This window comes from Carassius gibelio, chromosome A20 (assembly GCF_023724105.1).
Source record: "Carassius gibelio isolate Cgi1373 ecotype wild population from Czech Republic chromosome A20, carGib1.2-hapl.c, whole genome shotgun sequence".
In the NCBI taxonomy this organism is placed as follows: domain Eukaryota; kingdom Metazoa; phylum Chordata; class Actinopteri; order Cypriniformes; family Cyprinidae; genus Carassius; species Carassius gibelio.
In genome coordinates, this window is record NC_068390.1 from 16182019 (window position 1) to 16198204 (window position 16186).

Here is a 16186-nt window from a genome sequence, read left to right on the forward strand (position 1 = left end):
AGTCTGTTATACAAATTTGAATACTGTTATAAAACAGTAGATTCACAATTCAATCCATGAGAGTTTCATCTTACCTTTCGGCCAAAATGACAACAGCTGCACCAAATATTCCATATTTTAGACCCAGGACCAGTCGCTGGGGTATATTTGTAGCAATAGACAAAAATACATAGTATGGGTCAAAGTTATAGAAATTTCTTTAAAAAAATTAAGTAAAGATCATGTTCCATGAAGTTATTAGTAATTAGTATTAGTAATAGGCATTGCTAAGAACTTCATCTGGACAACTTTAAAAGCGATTTTCTCAATATTTAGTTTTTTTAGTTTTTTTTTTGTTTTTGCATTCTCAGATTCCAGATTTTCAAATAACGTTAGATCGTATCTCTGCCAAATATTGTCTTACCCTAATAAACCATATAACAATAGAAAGGTTATTTATTCAGCGTTCAGATTATGTTTAAATCTACATTTCGAAAAAAACACCCTTATTGTGGGCCAGGGTCACATGTTTGCACCGTTTTGTTTTTCTTCCATGATCTCCATATTCTCACTGTGTCACCTACTAACATGATAGGTAAAAATTGATAGCCTGAATGCACTCTAAGTGACTTTGGATAAAAGCGTCTGCTAAATGCATGAATTTAATTTAATTTAATTTAAAAGTCTGGTGTAACGTTACCAAATACAAAGCAAACAAAAAGTTTCAATATTACAATAAGAAATAGGTGTTCTTTTGTTTCATATTTATGGACTTGAAGGGAAAATTCTTATTTACTTTAACATACATTATGATTCTAACACCTTAATATTAACGTTACCTGTTCTGAAAGCACATAGAGTTGTGACCACTTGTATCGCTCTTTTTGTACTGTGTCCACTAGATGGCGCAATTTCAACATCTCCAGTTTAATGGGAACGAATGAGCAGGACTGGTCTTTCCGGTCTTTCCTTCTTCTCGGCGCCATTTTCAAACAGTGTTTCCGCCACCGGAAGACCGTTCATTTCGGGGAGGGGAGGATATCTGCAAAAGCCGCTGGTGCTTAGCTAACCTCAAAACAGTTTCACACTATGAAAGCACCGAGAAGCTCCCAAACGACAAACAGCTAGCAGTATTCCCCCCGAGGAGAGAAGCTTTGTTTCCGTATGTCAGAGATGCTGCTAATGTTAGTGTTTTGAAAACAGCAGAATGAAGAGTGGCTAATGCAGCAAACTGCTCTGCGAAGACAGAGTGACAGTTTACGTAAACAACAACAAGCGTCAGAGTAAGTATGCTTTGTGAGAATTTAGTAATTTATTGTATATACATTTGCGCTAATATTAAATGGTTTATTGTAGCTTTATGCTCGCGGTTTAAAAGTGAGCTGCCCCTAAAGTACTGTCCAGAGATCAGTTTTCCAAAAGCGTCGTTAGCCAACAAGTTCGAACGGACTTGTTATGAGCTCTGTTAGTAACGTTACCGACGGAACTTGCGAGCATAACGTTAGTTCTTTTGGAAAACGCACACCAGATTGGTAGCTCACTTATAAACGTCTGTTTAATAAAGATTTAAAGTATTAAAAAAAAAGATATAAAACCAACCAGTGCTCTGACTGTTTTCATATTTCATACAGTAAAATCTGTGTTGAGTTGGGTGTCGTCATGTGAATCATTGTGTGTGTGCAGACTGCAGAGCGGAGCTTGTGTTTGTGCTGGATGACCATGACGACCAGCGCCGAGCGGAAGTTCATCAATCTGCGGAAGCGTTTGGATCAGCTGGGCTACAGACAGCCGCTAGCCATTGAGAGTCTGCCACTGGTCGAGAAACTCTTCAGGTGGATGTGCAGTATTGTTCATATTGAACTAAAAAAAAACAATATTTTTTTTGTCATCAGGGTCATTAGTTCAGATATGCATGCCCTACTATTATTTTCAGTGGCCCTGGCTCAATAAATTATTACATTTCTATGTATTTATGTATAAATGATGGTACATGATGGAATTATGGTTGCATACTTATAATTTCACTGATGCTCTTGCAAATAATTGCAAATAACAATTCAGTATATGATCATTAGATTGTGACAATGCAACAGTGGGGCAAATAAAAGTTATGATAAGAACATAGATTTTCAAAATAACAATTACAAAATGGATTAATGTGTGTTAATGTTTTTCTAGTTTCTGGAAATAGTCTTCATGAAAATTAAACATGGCATACATTTTATAATATGTGGAACATGATTTGGCAGGAGCATAATCCTTGTTTTCATTGATATGTTAGTGACCTGGTCCACACCACAGAGAGTCTCAGGAATGCCAAGCTTGCTGCAGGAAAGACGGAAAAAGAAAGTCGAAATGTTGACGCTGTTCTGGAGCCATATAAAGCTGAAAATGCCCGGCTAGTCAGAGAAAACAATGAACTGCACCTTGGGCTGTTGAAACTGAGAGAGGAGAAGGATCGGATCAGCAGGGGTATGGATTGAGTTTAATGCCTCAAATCCTGTTGCAGACAGATTTAATTATTTTTTTATAAATCAAAGGGAATGGTTATTATAACCACCATTTTTCTATTAACAGAGCTGAAAGCTTACGTCAGGAAACTGGACCATGAAACCTCAGATCTGAAATTCCTCAATAATCAGTATGTGCACAAAGTTCGATCCCTTGAGAAGGACAGCAAAGCCAAGACCGAGCGTATCCTACAGCTCCAGGAGAAGAACATGCAAGCTGTTGTTCAGACACCAGGTTGTTTGCTTGATACATTTTATTTAACATTTCAGCTATGGTATTCATTTTTGTTTACATTGCTATTCGAACATTTCATGGTCATTTATTCATTTAATAAGGAGGGAAGAAGCGATCCATCCCATTTAGACGCCAGCGGATGCAGATAGATGAACTCCTCCCATCCTCCAGTGGCCCCATCCCTTCATCTGTGGCACAACCAGATGATCCTTACATCGCTGACCTTCTTCAGGTGGCTGACGACAGGTGTGGGGAAGAAAACAGAACAGAATCATGATAAATCAGTTGTTTTTACAAAAATTATTGCTTTTTGTAGGCATCACATTGTATTTTATAAGGAAGAAATAAAGAAAGAAAAAAAAGCATAATTTATATAATCTACTTATCAGTGAAATTTAAACATTTAATCAATTGCTTGAGTTAACACGTTTATTTGACAGCCACAATTAAAACATAAAGATGAAATAAACATTTGAAGGCTTTTAAGAATTAAATGATATAATATATTATTACTTTATTTAAAAATAAAGGTTATTAATATAAATAAGTTTTATGACTTTAATTATATATAGTGAGTGAAATTTTAAAATGTAATTTGTTGCATGAGATCACATTTAGCCCCAGTTATTACATATGAACAGTTGGCGTAAACATGACGTAAATGTTTGAAAGCTAATTTAATAATTGTTATTAAAAAAATGTAAATAGAAATAAAATGAATTAAATATATATATATATATATATATATATATATATATATATATATATATATATATATATATATATATTTTTTTTTTTTTTTTATTATTATTATTTATTTATTTATTTTTTAATTTTACAACTTTTATAATAATTTTAAAAAAGTGTTTATTTTTGTTTCTTTAAGAATCCATGAGCTCCAGAAGGAAGTGGCACAGCTGAAGCTTGACCTGGAGAGAGCGCAGGCAGGAATCAAACATCTCAACACACAGGCAAGCGTGCACACATAAACGTCTCTAATTACTTATTCTGACGTGATATTTTAATATTTCGGAGAACAAATTTTACATAACCTGCTTCTTGATTGTTTGGGGAGAATGAGAAAGTGATCATAGTTGTTAAAACTGAGGGTCCTCCTTAAACTTCAGAACTGTTAAAAGTTATTAATAAAATAATATTATCTCTTTTATTTATTATATAATTTTAACTGTTAATCCATTTGTCCATAAAATGTGCCCTTACAAATTTTCATCATGCTCTGTGTACAGGTGGAAGAGCGAGATAAAGAGATTGAGCGTCTGAATCGAGTTCTGGACGGTGGTCGACCCTATGATGTCATCTCTCTGGAGGCTCAGAACATCAGCAATGAAAAACTTATTGCTCATCTGAACCTGCAGGTAAATGGTATATTTATTTGTACTTATCTGGCAGATTATCTGATTGAGACCACCGAATCAAGCATATACCTTCAGGATGAAGAGTTCAGACTGATGTACATCACCTCTTTCTGTTTGCTCTATATGTTTATAGGTCTTTATCTCCAGGTAGATGCTAACCCCGTAATAACTCTATAATAAAAAATAATTTCCTCTCTCAGATAGAGTATCTGCAGGAGACCAACAGATCCCTGGAACAGAGAATTGACGGACTGCAGCAAAGGAAGAAGAATGTGTCCAGTGAGGTAGCTGATCTGAGCACTCGAAATCAAGAGCTGTGTCAGGAGCTCACGGAGATAGACCAGCTCGCCCAGCAGCTAGAGAAAGACAAAGAGATACTCCTAGAGACTGCTGACATGGAGCTGCAAGAGGCCAAGGTGACCTCAGTGGGGTGTTTGCTTGTGAACATTTTATTAATAAAGTAAAACTCAGTGCTTCTCTGAAGGTCTAAATTGGAATCAAACCGGATAGATTAATAAATTAGTTTTGTGAAATGCAGAGATAGAAAATGCTTAAAGCACCTCAGAATTTTAAATGATTATAATACTTATTTCAATATTTATCACCATTTAATACTTGGTAAACGAATGATTAAAATGCTAATGTTTGGTCTGGGAAGTCATGGCCTAGTGGTTAGAGAGTTTGACTGATAACCCTAGGGTTGTGGGTTCGAGCCACGGGCCGGCAATATCATGACTTGGGTGCCCTTGAGCAAGGCACCGAACCCCTAACTGCTCCCCGGGCGCTGCAGCATAAATGGCTGCCCACTGCTCCGGGTGTTCACAGTGGGTGTTCACAGTGGGTGTGTGTGTTCACTGCTCTGTGTGTGTGCACTTTGGATGGGTTAAATGCAGAGCATGAATTCTGAGTATGGGTCACCATACTTGGCTGTATGTCACTTTTCACTTTCAATGTGTTAATGCTTGGATTTTAATATATGAAATATTTATCTTTATGAAGTGATACTTACACTGTCCCTGTTTCTACCTCTAGAAAGAGATTCAGCATCAACAGCGGGAGCTAGAGAACCTGGAGGAGGTCATCGCTACATTACGACGGGTGTGTGCATGGATCCATACTAAATTAACCATCTGGTTCAGAACAGTGTATTTATTCTGTCTGGCCTGACATGACATGGATGGTGTAGTATAGCTTCTGGATATAAAGCACGTATGTTTTTGTTTACCATCTTTGGGTAAATACTTTACAACGTCTATTAAAAGATTTCTTACTAAAAGGAAGTACTACTTTATAATAAATGGGCATTTCAAGTTATTTTAATAGTTTTAACACATGTCAGTGTTTATCTGAAAATTAAGTATACATTGTAAATAACATTTATACTTTTTTCAGAAACCAGGCTTTTCTTTTGATATTAAATGCAATAATAATAATAATACAATAATAAATCGAAGACAAAACAACAATAATAAACAATATATTATAATTAAAAAAGAGAGAGAGAATTAACCAATTAAAAATCCTTTGCGCCACCTGGAGCTTACATAGAAACTAATCTGCAGCACGCGCACCATTGCATCTCGTCAGGTCATGTCCACAGCACCACCAAATAACCATTCGGTTATAACTGTGTGATTTTTGGTGAGAGATTCAGTGAATTTTTTTTTACTTTTGCTATGATTTGTTGCAGGATATGGCAGAGGGAGATCACGTGAAAGACCGTCTGAGGGATCAGCTGCTTGATCTTCAAGAACAGAATGACAAGATGGAGGGCCTGATACACTTTCTGGAAGAAGACAAAAAGAGACTTCAGGATAAAGTCGAAGCAGTGACTCAGGCTGGTGAGGTGTAGCACTCCTTTGTTCCGGGTTTTTAAAAATTGTTTTGGTGGAGTGATGTGTGTATGTGTTTGCATATGTGATTTTGGTGCTGTGTTTGTTTTAGACAAGGAGATGATTCTAGAATTGGAGCGGATGCGTGCAAGGCATGGGATGTGTGGCAAGGAGCAGTCTCCATCCCGTTTAGATTCCTTTGTGAAAAGTTTAGAGGAGGAAAGAAATTACTACAAACAGGAGCTGGAGCGATACCATCTGCTTAGGGGCAAGACAGACAAAAGCCCCACCCCTAGTCCAGGCAGGGGGAGGAGCCCCAGAGGAAGAGGCAACTGGCACGGAAAGGTTGGAGCTGACATTTACTTCTATAATTATAACAAGATATGTGGTTTAAGCAGGGAGTGAAATTTAGATGACACCGTTTTTATCATTCTTGCAAGTTCTGCAGTCATAATGCAGGGCCATGATAGTATATAATTCTTCTCAATTTGGACACATGGATAAAATGTAAATAAACTTACTATTTACAAATATACCTTTTGGTTTTCAATAAACGAGTTGCTAAGTTTTCAAAATATTAGTCGATGAAAATGGAGTAAAAAAAAACAATATAAGAAAATATGAGAAAAAATAAATATTATAATTGTTTATAATAATTTTATGCATACATTATTTCCTTATTACCTTTATATATTATAACTGATTTTTTATTATTGACTCTTTAATTACCTGCCTTAAACATTAATTTAGAAAGTATTCACAAAAAATGATTACCCCACACCGTGCTATTTTTGTATTTCTAGAGAGATGGCGACCCAGAGCTTTCACGTGCACTGAAGGAGAGGGATGAGCTTCAGTCAGTGCTGCTGGGCTTTGAGAAACACATGGAGGACATCCAGACCAGAGTTAAACTACTGACTGCAGAGAGAGACCAGCTAAGCTCTCAGTACCAGCAGGTGAGAAGAAATCTGGGACAGCAGAAGTAAACAATGAGAATTTTTATTTTGGAGTGGAGTAGAACCAAATGGAACATCTAGCTGCTTTCCATGGTAATAGTTGTGCATGTGTTTTAAATGTAGGCCCAAGAAGAGCTGAGACGTGTCCAAAAGGAGCTTAAGTCCTTTGAACTCCAGCACAGGATCAGAGATGACCGGGAACAAACCGAAGCTGAACTCCAGAGAGTTACTGCTGAGAGAGACATGCTAAGAGACCGCCTCAAGGTGTGTGTTTTTTTTTTAATATTTTAAGCAGACCATAAATAGCTGCTAAGTGTGTGCAAGCAGTTTTCTGTGGTTAGAGTAGTGTGTTTGAAATTCCACACGGCACTTCTAAACTGTAGTTGACTTGTAGGGTCAGTGGTATAGCTGTGTGTTAAAAGGAGAGTTGCCAAGATAAAGCTTCTTTCTGTCTTTGCAGGTTGCCCAAAGCACAACTTTGACACGAGAACAGGAGGAGAACAGGGTTCTTGACCTGGAGGACACCATTGAGATGGTACTACACTAATAGAGCTTGCACCGTTTTTGTTTCACAAACATTACCAGTGTGTCGGGATGTGAACGATTAATCGATGAGTGATTAATTGTTGGTAAGAGATGCAGTCGATTAACCTATTTAATTTTGTGCTGCATGCGGATTTAAAACAGAAGTGTGGTTGTGTTCCATAAGTTCATGGAAAGAAAGGGATGACAATGTGCATTCTGTTTGTTTGCTTTATATCACAAGAGCACAAATCTTCAGTTTTTACTGTGAGGGTGGACAAATGAAAGTAAACGCTTTTGTGGATTATATAGTTTTTTTTTTTTTTTTATGTCTCGAGCTGTATCTATATTGCTGGCATGTATTCTAGCAATTCAAATTTACATTGCAGTCTGTTCATTAACAAAATTAAATACAGTCAACCAAACATATATAAGGTTACTGTTTAAATAGTCATGTTATGCCAAGTACGTTTTTTGATCATGTGAAGCGGATGATCTTTTCCATCTATATGCGAATGCATGTAAAGTCAGGCCTAGTTTACATTATAAATAATAGTTTAACATTCCAATACAGTGCAAATATGGAAACAGTTGGATTTGTGTCGAATGAGACGTGAGCAATAACCTCCAAATAAATCCAGCCAAACCCGCGCTTGCTCCATCTCGTATGCACACACTATTCCGATCTAATGCACTGTAAATGCTGATTTTTTTTAAAACACATAGGCCTACTGGGAAGCAAAAAATCTAAATCTGACATTTTCAGGAACAGGACCAAGCAGGATCAAATGAAGTACTGGTCATAATAATCACATAAAAATATTTGATGTGAGTAACGGTGCGTTTTGCTGCAGCGCCGATGGAAGCGGTTCTCTGACTGAGCAGCATAGCCAGACGCGTCAGTTATGTTTGGGATAATTTTATTTTAAATGCCATAATGTCAGTTTTAAAATACAACAATGATCACCACGAAACCATTTAAAGAGGCGCATTCAGCGGTCTCCGTGCCAACAAAGTAAAATGTTCTCAAACATACGACACGCTCTCTTCATTTTATCAAATGCTCATAATCACTTCTATTAATTTTATAATCCTGCTACTAGCATTTTAATCAGGCTAAAACTCCTTTAATTCAAGGGTGAAAATCGATTTTTTAAGTGGCTTTTGCACCTCCTGTCATACCGGTGACTGCGTGCTGCTGCAATAGAAGCATTAAGGTTAACGATTAATTGATCATTAACTTAAATGATGATCGATCATGGAAATGATAGAAAATTGACATCCTTAGTCTGGATAGTTATGGGCTGATTTCAAATGCCTTGATGGACACTGCAGGAAGGGGCTGCTACTTGTACGGTTGTTAAAATATGAAGGAACTGAATACTTTCCAAAAGACACTAGTGAAATGTTCAGTCAACTAAACTGTCATTTGTAATTTGCCGTTTATGATAATGTGATCCTGGGTGGGAAGTTCTTCTGGTTTATTTTGAGACCTGAGGAATTTAAAACCCTGAATTGCTCTCATGAACCCAAGTGGTATTATATGGTAAGTATACTATTTGCAGAACCGTTTCTGTGCAAATTTTTCATCATATTATTCAAAGTGCTATTTGCCTCGTTGTGGGTTGAGCAAAATAATGCTCACTTATGAATTTGCCCTATGTGTGAGGTTATTTTAGATTAAACAAACACCTGTAAATTTATCATAATTTGATGTATTACTGTTTGTGTATGTAGCTGGAGAGAGAAAGGGCTGATCTGCGTGCTCAGGTGGCTGTGCTGAAGGAGAGTCGTGTTGCTGTTGAGAAGGAGCTAAAGGCTCAGTCAGTGGTGCTGCTGCAGAATGTAGAAGAGGCCACACAGCAGAGAGCCGAGAGCTGTGCACTCAGGTCCGTGTGCGTTTGTTTGTGTAGCACTGCTGTAGACAGACATTTCTGCATGCCATAGTTGTGCTTAAAATGTGTGCCTATAGTGTACCTAAAGTTATTAAGCAGCTTGATATTTCTTGTGTGTGTGTGTGTGTCTTTAGGCTTCTGCAGGAGCAGATGGAGCAGTCTCTCTCAGATGTTCAACACAGATTATCGGTCAAGACCAATGAACTACAGGCAGCTCACCAACAGATCGACAAACTAGAAGAGAAAATTGGTGTGTCAGAACAGTGTCTTTTTATTGGATCTTCTAATTTTCGCAAGTGCACCTTTATCGATTTATTAGCTGTTCTGTCTCTTTCTTCCTGGTTTCTCTCATGCATCTGTCCTTTTTGATATCACAGCTACGCTCACATCCACATGCATCTTCCCTTTTTTGATCAGATAAAACATATCACAATACAACTTTTTAGAAAGAAGGTTCATCTTGCACCGTCGTTGCAAGATGCACTTCCTTGCACAATCATCATTCTATTAGCAAAAAGCAAGCATATGTGTCAGTTTCAACTGTTGAGCAAATTTTAACATCATGCATTCCTTAATGCTGCCTTTTAAGGTTTCTATCTAACAAATTGTATATCTCACTGTTACCTTTTAAGGCTTTTCTGGTTTTGTAACAGAAGTTTGCAATCTCATGGCTCTGATATAATTTGCAAGAGACTACAGTTCTGAATTATAGTTAACCAATTCAATCATTTCTTTCAGCATCTTCTTCATCTTCTTGTTCAAGTGTTCTTGTTTTCGCATAAGTTGAATTATTCTTCTTTTCTAGAAACTATTTCCTGCTGCTCCATCAGCTGATCTTCTTTTCTGTTTTTCTCTACGTTTGCCCTTGCTCCAGTCTCTTTGGATGCCTTCAACAAGTAGATCATCAAAACCATTTTTTTATTTACCTGGTTCATCATCACAGTTAGCCAGTGAGACACGATTGGGAATATTGTGACTAGGGGACCCCATTCCTAAATTGGGAATCTCCAAAACAGTGTGGAAGTTCTTCACTGTGAGTGAAGAAGACACAAAGTTCGCAGTTTGTAATACTTGAAACTTTAGGGCCGAAGTAAACCGTGGGGAACAGGGCTCAATTAATGCTGGTCTGGGACAAGTTGATTTTTTTTAAAGGGCAAGTGAGAGAGAATTTTATTTGCCTGACCGCACAAGAAGCCTGATTAAAACGTCAATAACAAAAAATAACTAGGGAAGCACTGAAACCTCGCCACCAAAAATTTTCTCACAACAATGATTGTGATTTTATTGCTTTATGTGTAAATTGAGACTGATAATGTATTTGTCTTGCCATGGGTTTTACGTAGCACACACAAAGTAAAACTCACAGAAAACTATAGATGCATACTGTGGTACAAAAAATATCATTGCATGACCAAGATGTTTCCCCGAATATAATCACGATTGCAATTTGACACTGATTTTTTACAATAGTACTTCAATAAACGAAGTTAAAATTAATTGACTTACATTGATCAGTTGTTTGAACAAATCAGTTGAATGAATGACTAAATGACTCCCTCAGTAAAACAGTAATTTCCTGCCACCTACTGGAGGTTTGGTTTCATATTTAAAAAATAATGAATTTTTTCCCAACATTTCTCATTTGTATATTCAAAAATGTAAAAGACATTAATCTTGTAAAATGTATGTATTTGCAATTTGATGTGAAAGATGACTCATTTAATAAGGTAAGGGAAATTTTTTTTTAAATAATTTCAAACAGTAGTTTACGTAAATGCTTTTTTGGGGGGGGTGTTCATTAGCATTTTAGTTTTGTGTTCATTAGAAATTTAGGTATCATGATATCTTTTCGCTGTACAGTATTTCTAATGTGGAAATATGATTTTGATTGTGTTTTTTTTATGTAGCTGATCTGAGCAGACACGGATCATCGAGGAAAGATGAAGTTGCAGCTCTTCAAAGCACAGTGGCCTCTCTAGACCGAGAGAAAGACGCCCTGCAGGATGCCGTGGACCAGAAGACTGAGAGTATGGTGCTGCTACAAGAGGAGATCCACAGGAAGGTACTGCTGATACTTGACACACAGAATGAGGGGAAGTCTTATTACAGCCCTGTTTTTAAATACAAAATATTCGGTAATATTTGTAGAGAATACAACCTCCTGTCAGTAATCAGTAAAATCATGCAAATTACTATGGTACTGCATTATAAAGTTGGTTTTGCTCTACAGGAAAAGACTCTTTTGGAAGTCCGACTAACAGTCACAGACTTGGAGAACTCTCTGGAGTAAGTGTCTGTTTTTTTTTATTTATTTTTTTATAATAAATCTAATTGTTCTCAAGATGATGGGATCTTTCTGTATTTTTGGGGAAGAATAGAAGGCCTTGAATGTCTTTTATGTCATGTATTTCAGTCAGCTGAAGGGGACATTGAGCAGTCGAGAGAGGGAAATCTCTAGTCTGCGCAGACAGCTGGACCAATCTCAAGAGGAGCTCTCAGCTGTCAGTCGAGACCGAGAGGTCGCGCTGAGAGAGAACCGGAGGTTACAGGACGATCTGGCCACCATGACCAGAGAAAACCAGGTGTATACACCCACACCAACAGTCCTCTTTTCTTTTCCCTGTTTTTCTATCTCCCAACCTTCCAGATGGTAAAGGTGAACCCACTACTATTAACATGACCATCTATGACCAGTGAACCTCCCATACACACATGCTCACGTTCTTGTGCTCCATTCTCCAGGCGGTGCATGCAGAGATGCAGGAGGCTCTGAATGAGAGGGATGAACTGAAGCACAGAGTTCACTCCTACATCTCAGAGGTGGCACGGATAGAAAGCATGATGGCTGCCAAGGTGAGAAATGGAGAGGAAAGAAACAAGGAAATCGTGTCAATATTCCTTTTTTATATAATGTGATTGTTATAATTAGAATTTAAACATTTTTTCAAACTTAAAATATATTTCTTAAAACCTTCTTACCCTCGGTAGAACTACATGGTAGAACTATACTACATTAACTAAAAAAAAAAAAAAAGCAAAATGCAGAATGATGTATTCAGCGCAGATTCATGTTGTGAATGCTCCAATTTGAAGTCAGAAGTGTCCATTTTATCAGATGCGATTTATGATTTTGCACGAACGCCGTTTTATGTTGTGCATAGGAACAGGAGAATAGCGACATGTTGGAGCGTTTCCGGACCATCCACAACGAGTCAGAAGATAGAGAGCAGAAGCTGCAGCAGGCTGAGGGGCTAAACAACTCTATCAGACTGGAACTGCTCTCATCTGACACAGAGCGCAGACACCTCCGAGAGAGGGTCTCGCTGCAGGACCGAGAGATACAGGAGGTATGAGTGACTCTGAGCATGAGGAGGACAATAAAAGGCTGTTTGTCATTACCTCATGGCCTGTGATTTCCTTCAGCACTTGAACGCTCTGCAGGCATACGAAGCTCAGGTGTCGTCGCTGGCACGGGCAATGTCTCGTCTGGAAGAGGAGGTCCAGGCGGCTCGAGCTGAGAAAGCCTCAGTGTTGGCAGATCTGGCGTCTGTCAGAGAACTGTGCGTTAAGCTCGACTCCAGCAAAGAGCTCACCGCTCGCCAGCTGACGGCTAAGACCATGGAGCTGGAAAGAGTAAGACACACACACCATCATCAAAATTTGAACATATTGAAAATGAGCATGTATGCAACTAAGCAACACTAACCTTTGAGTTTCAACCTCAGGTTATGGGTGAACTGGAGGATGTGCGCTCCGAGGGAGAGCTTGTGAAAAAGCAGCTGGCCAGCGAGCGACTGTCCGTACGCAATCTAGAGACGCTGCTCTCCACCAATCGACAGAAGGAGTTTCAGACACACCTGAGTGCCAGCGAGAAAGAGTCTGAGCTCAAAGTGCTGAAAGACCGCCTCGCTCTAGCTGACAGTAAAACGTAAGTGGAAAAACGCTGGGCACAAGGGCCATTTATAATGCTTGTGATTATTACACTGCTTTTTAAAAGTTTTTAAGGTGGTTGGTAAATGTTTGTTTTAAAGTGTTTTTAAAAGAAGTATCTAATGGTTACCATAGCTTAATTTATTTGATCAAAAAATACAGTAAAGCTTTTTGTCAGCAGCCAATTCTCATGTTTTCATTGTCACATGAAGCTCAAAGTGACTTTAAATGTTACACTTTACTGATTAAAAATAAATGTATAGCCTGAATGCACTGTATGTTGCTTTGGATAAAATCTTCTGTCGATTAAACAGCCATATGCAGTTAACATTGTATTCATATTTAGTTTTTTGCACACACAGTATAGCATGCAATCTAAAATATAATGCATTTATATTTGATATTTAACAAATATTTTCTGGATTAATTGTCAAAATGATTGGTAGTTTTAGCCCCACGGACCCAGGCTGTAATGTAGAAAGTGTTGGATATGTCAGATATGCACTGCAGTACACTGATGGAAAGGAAGGAGGGGTCACTGGGTAACGGATGGAGGCAAACAAACCTCACCCAGTCATTTAGAGGGGAGCAAACTACATGTTTGTTTTAACTGACACAGAGCTCTAAAACATCAGATCTCTCTGTCCTCCTCTGTATATGTAGAGAGAGAGAGAGACTGTTTCCTCTATGACTGTGTCCTCTTTAAGGGAGCATGGAGAGTCCATTCAATGTTGATTCCCTCACACAAGCAGTTTTTCAATAGTGTTGCCTAGTGTAAGTGTGCAGTTGCCATGCTGATCACTGATGGCAGCGTGTGGAACAAACAGACATCAATCAAATGAGGAGGTCTTAATGCACTCCAGCAGTTTAAACTCAACACAAGCTGGTTAAAACAAAATGTTTGCTCTTACTTCCAAGATCTCAAAATGTGTTTAATTGTAGGGCTGCTCATACTAGAGAGGTCTCTCAGCTGCGTGGAAAAGTGTCTCAGCTGCAGACAGAAATGGAGGTCCTCAAGAGGCAGCTGACTACTGAACGCTTTGAAAGGTTAGACCCTTGCTTTATTACAGTACCCAGTGGACTGCCTAACCCTCAGTTAGAAAGTATTGTAAATGACCCATTTGAAACATTCTACATAGAACTGTACATTAAGGCAAATATTAGGTGTAAGATTACACCCAACTATTTTAGTATGTACGTTAACTTCTTTTAGCTGGCTTGTGATCTAGGTATGTTGTTTTGTCAGATGTTTGTTGATGTGTGGCTGTTTTTCTTCTTCTGTGGTAGGGAGAGAGCTGTGCAGGAAATGCGCAGACAGGGCTTATCTTTCTCTTCGCTGCGGAGCTCCTCTCCTCTCAGTCCCCGGCCTGCTTCCCCTGAGCGCTCCATCCTCCGCACACCAGAGCACTCCGTAGACAAGATGCCAGAAAAGTGAGTATTGACTAAAACCTGCATGTGAAATCATCTCCAACAGTTTTCGGCTCTTGTAGGATATTTTTAATCATGCATTTATGATTAAAATAACACGTTTACTTTACATTTTTCAGAAGTGTGAGCTTTAAGGAGTAGTGACAAAGGAAATCGTTCTTCACAGCCTGTCCCATTTTCAGTGACAAAAGACATGGATGTTATGTGAAAGACTTGTTCTGATGAAACATTGTGTTGAGCCAGAAATGTTTCTGAAATCAGTCCAGAAGATATTTTCTTGGGCTTCTAAAAGGGAAGTATTTGTATATCTACAAGGTCAACGGTAAAATTATGCCACCAAAGCCAATATGTAGAGCAGTGTCTTTTGTTAATTTATACACTTTGTAATAACTTGAAATTGTTTTGCTGTAGTTGAGGTGTCATCATTGTTCTTAATAGTTTTAGATCTGTGAATGGAAAATGAGGCACCTTGTAGCACTTCCATGTATTTAATATTTTATCATCTTCACATGGCCCACCTTTAATAACAAGTTCAACTAAAGAGGAAAGCTGTTCTAAAACATGCCTGAATTGAGATGTGAAATGAACTGGCAGTGCAAGTGACCGAAGAGGTCTTGAGAAAGTTCATAATGCCATGTTACTCAGGGCTGTTAATGTCACACGTCCACACCATCCTGTGTTTTATATCTGTATGTATGTAAAATAAAACTTATTTTGACTGTTTAACTTATGAATAAACATGAATAGTTTTTAATACAATCTCTCCTGTTTGGTATAAATCATTGGCTCTGTGTACTATGTGATATTAATAATAACGTAATCATTTTGTTTGTGTGTGTGTGTTTGGATATCAGAGAGTGACATTCATTTGGTCTAATGAGAAGTAAATTGCTGTTCATTTTCTTTGATATTCTGGAGTACAATTCAACATGCCTTCCTGAATTGTATTTTCTTTTTAGCTTTTGTTTGACGTTAACAGCCGGTGAACTCTGTAAACTTAGAGTGATGAACATTTCTTCATTTTTAATGTTTCTCATGTTCCTTGCTATTTATTTATTGATACTTGCTAAGCCATGCTACTGCTCTTCAATACTAAGTATAACATGTAAGTGTAAGTATGTAACTCATTCTGCACCATTTACTATAGATGAATGAGTGTTTACTGAAGTGTGCAATTGCTACTTTTTTTACTTTGTTTTATTGCTAGCCATAAAAAAAAAAAAAAATCTTAGCCATACGTGAAATAACCAGTAAAAATATATAAAGTGGAAATGTGAAATGGAAAAATGTGTTCTGTATGAAAAGCCCCTAACAATGGCTTGACAATGCATTAGAAAAAACCTCTGAACACTGAACGCATCCAACTAGCAACACCCTCCCAGCAAACACAGAATATTCCTCAAACATTATATTAGTATGTTGTTCCGAAAGAAGCAAATAATAACATACTGGTAATGTTCTGTTAGTTATTTTTGTAACAAAAATGAACATTCCCAGAACCTTGTGAAAGCCAAAAACTTTTG

At 37.8% G+C, this 16186-nt stretch overlaps 1 protein-coding gene across 2 annotated transcripts; it reads left to right on the plus strand.

Annotated features, from left to right (window-relative positions):
* The first annotated feature begins 951 nt into the window (after window positions 1-951).
* Window positions 952-15422, plus strand: LOC127938291 (centrosomal protein of 135 kDa). 2 transcript variants are annotated; one of them, XM_052534795.1, is made up of 26 exons: window positions 952-1262; window positions 1663-1811; window positions 2261-2451; window positions 2557-2724; window positions 2826-2970; window positions 3611-3695; window positions 3972-4100; window positions 4301-4516; window positions 5133-5198; window positions 5791-5941; window positions 6045-6277; window positions 6736-6888; window positions 7012-7152; window positions 7349-7423; window positions 9148-9299; window positions 9440-9555; window positions 11213-11367; window positions 11536-11591; window positions 11719-11887; window positions 12048-12158; window positions 12467-12652; window positions 12729-12938; window positions 13031-13233; window positions 14178-14282; window positions 14523-14666; window positions 14783-15422. In XM_052534795.1, the coding sequence occupies exons 2-26, from the start codon at window positions 1693-1695 to the stop codon at window positions 14802-14804; spliced, it is 3501 nt and encodes a 1166-aa protein (XP_052390755.1). In that variant the 5' UTR covers window positions 952-1262; window positions 1663-1692; the 3' UTR covers window positions 14805-15422. The 2 variants fall into 2 exon arrangements, with proteins under 2 accessions (XP_052390755.1, XP_052390756.1); XM_052534796.1 differs by lacking the exon at window positions 14783-15422 and having other exon boundaries at window positions 14523-14670.
* The last annotated feature ends 764 nt before the right edge of the window (window positions 15423-16186 follow it).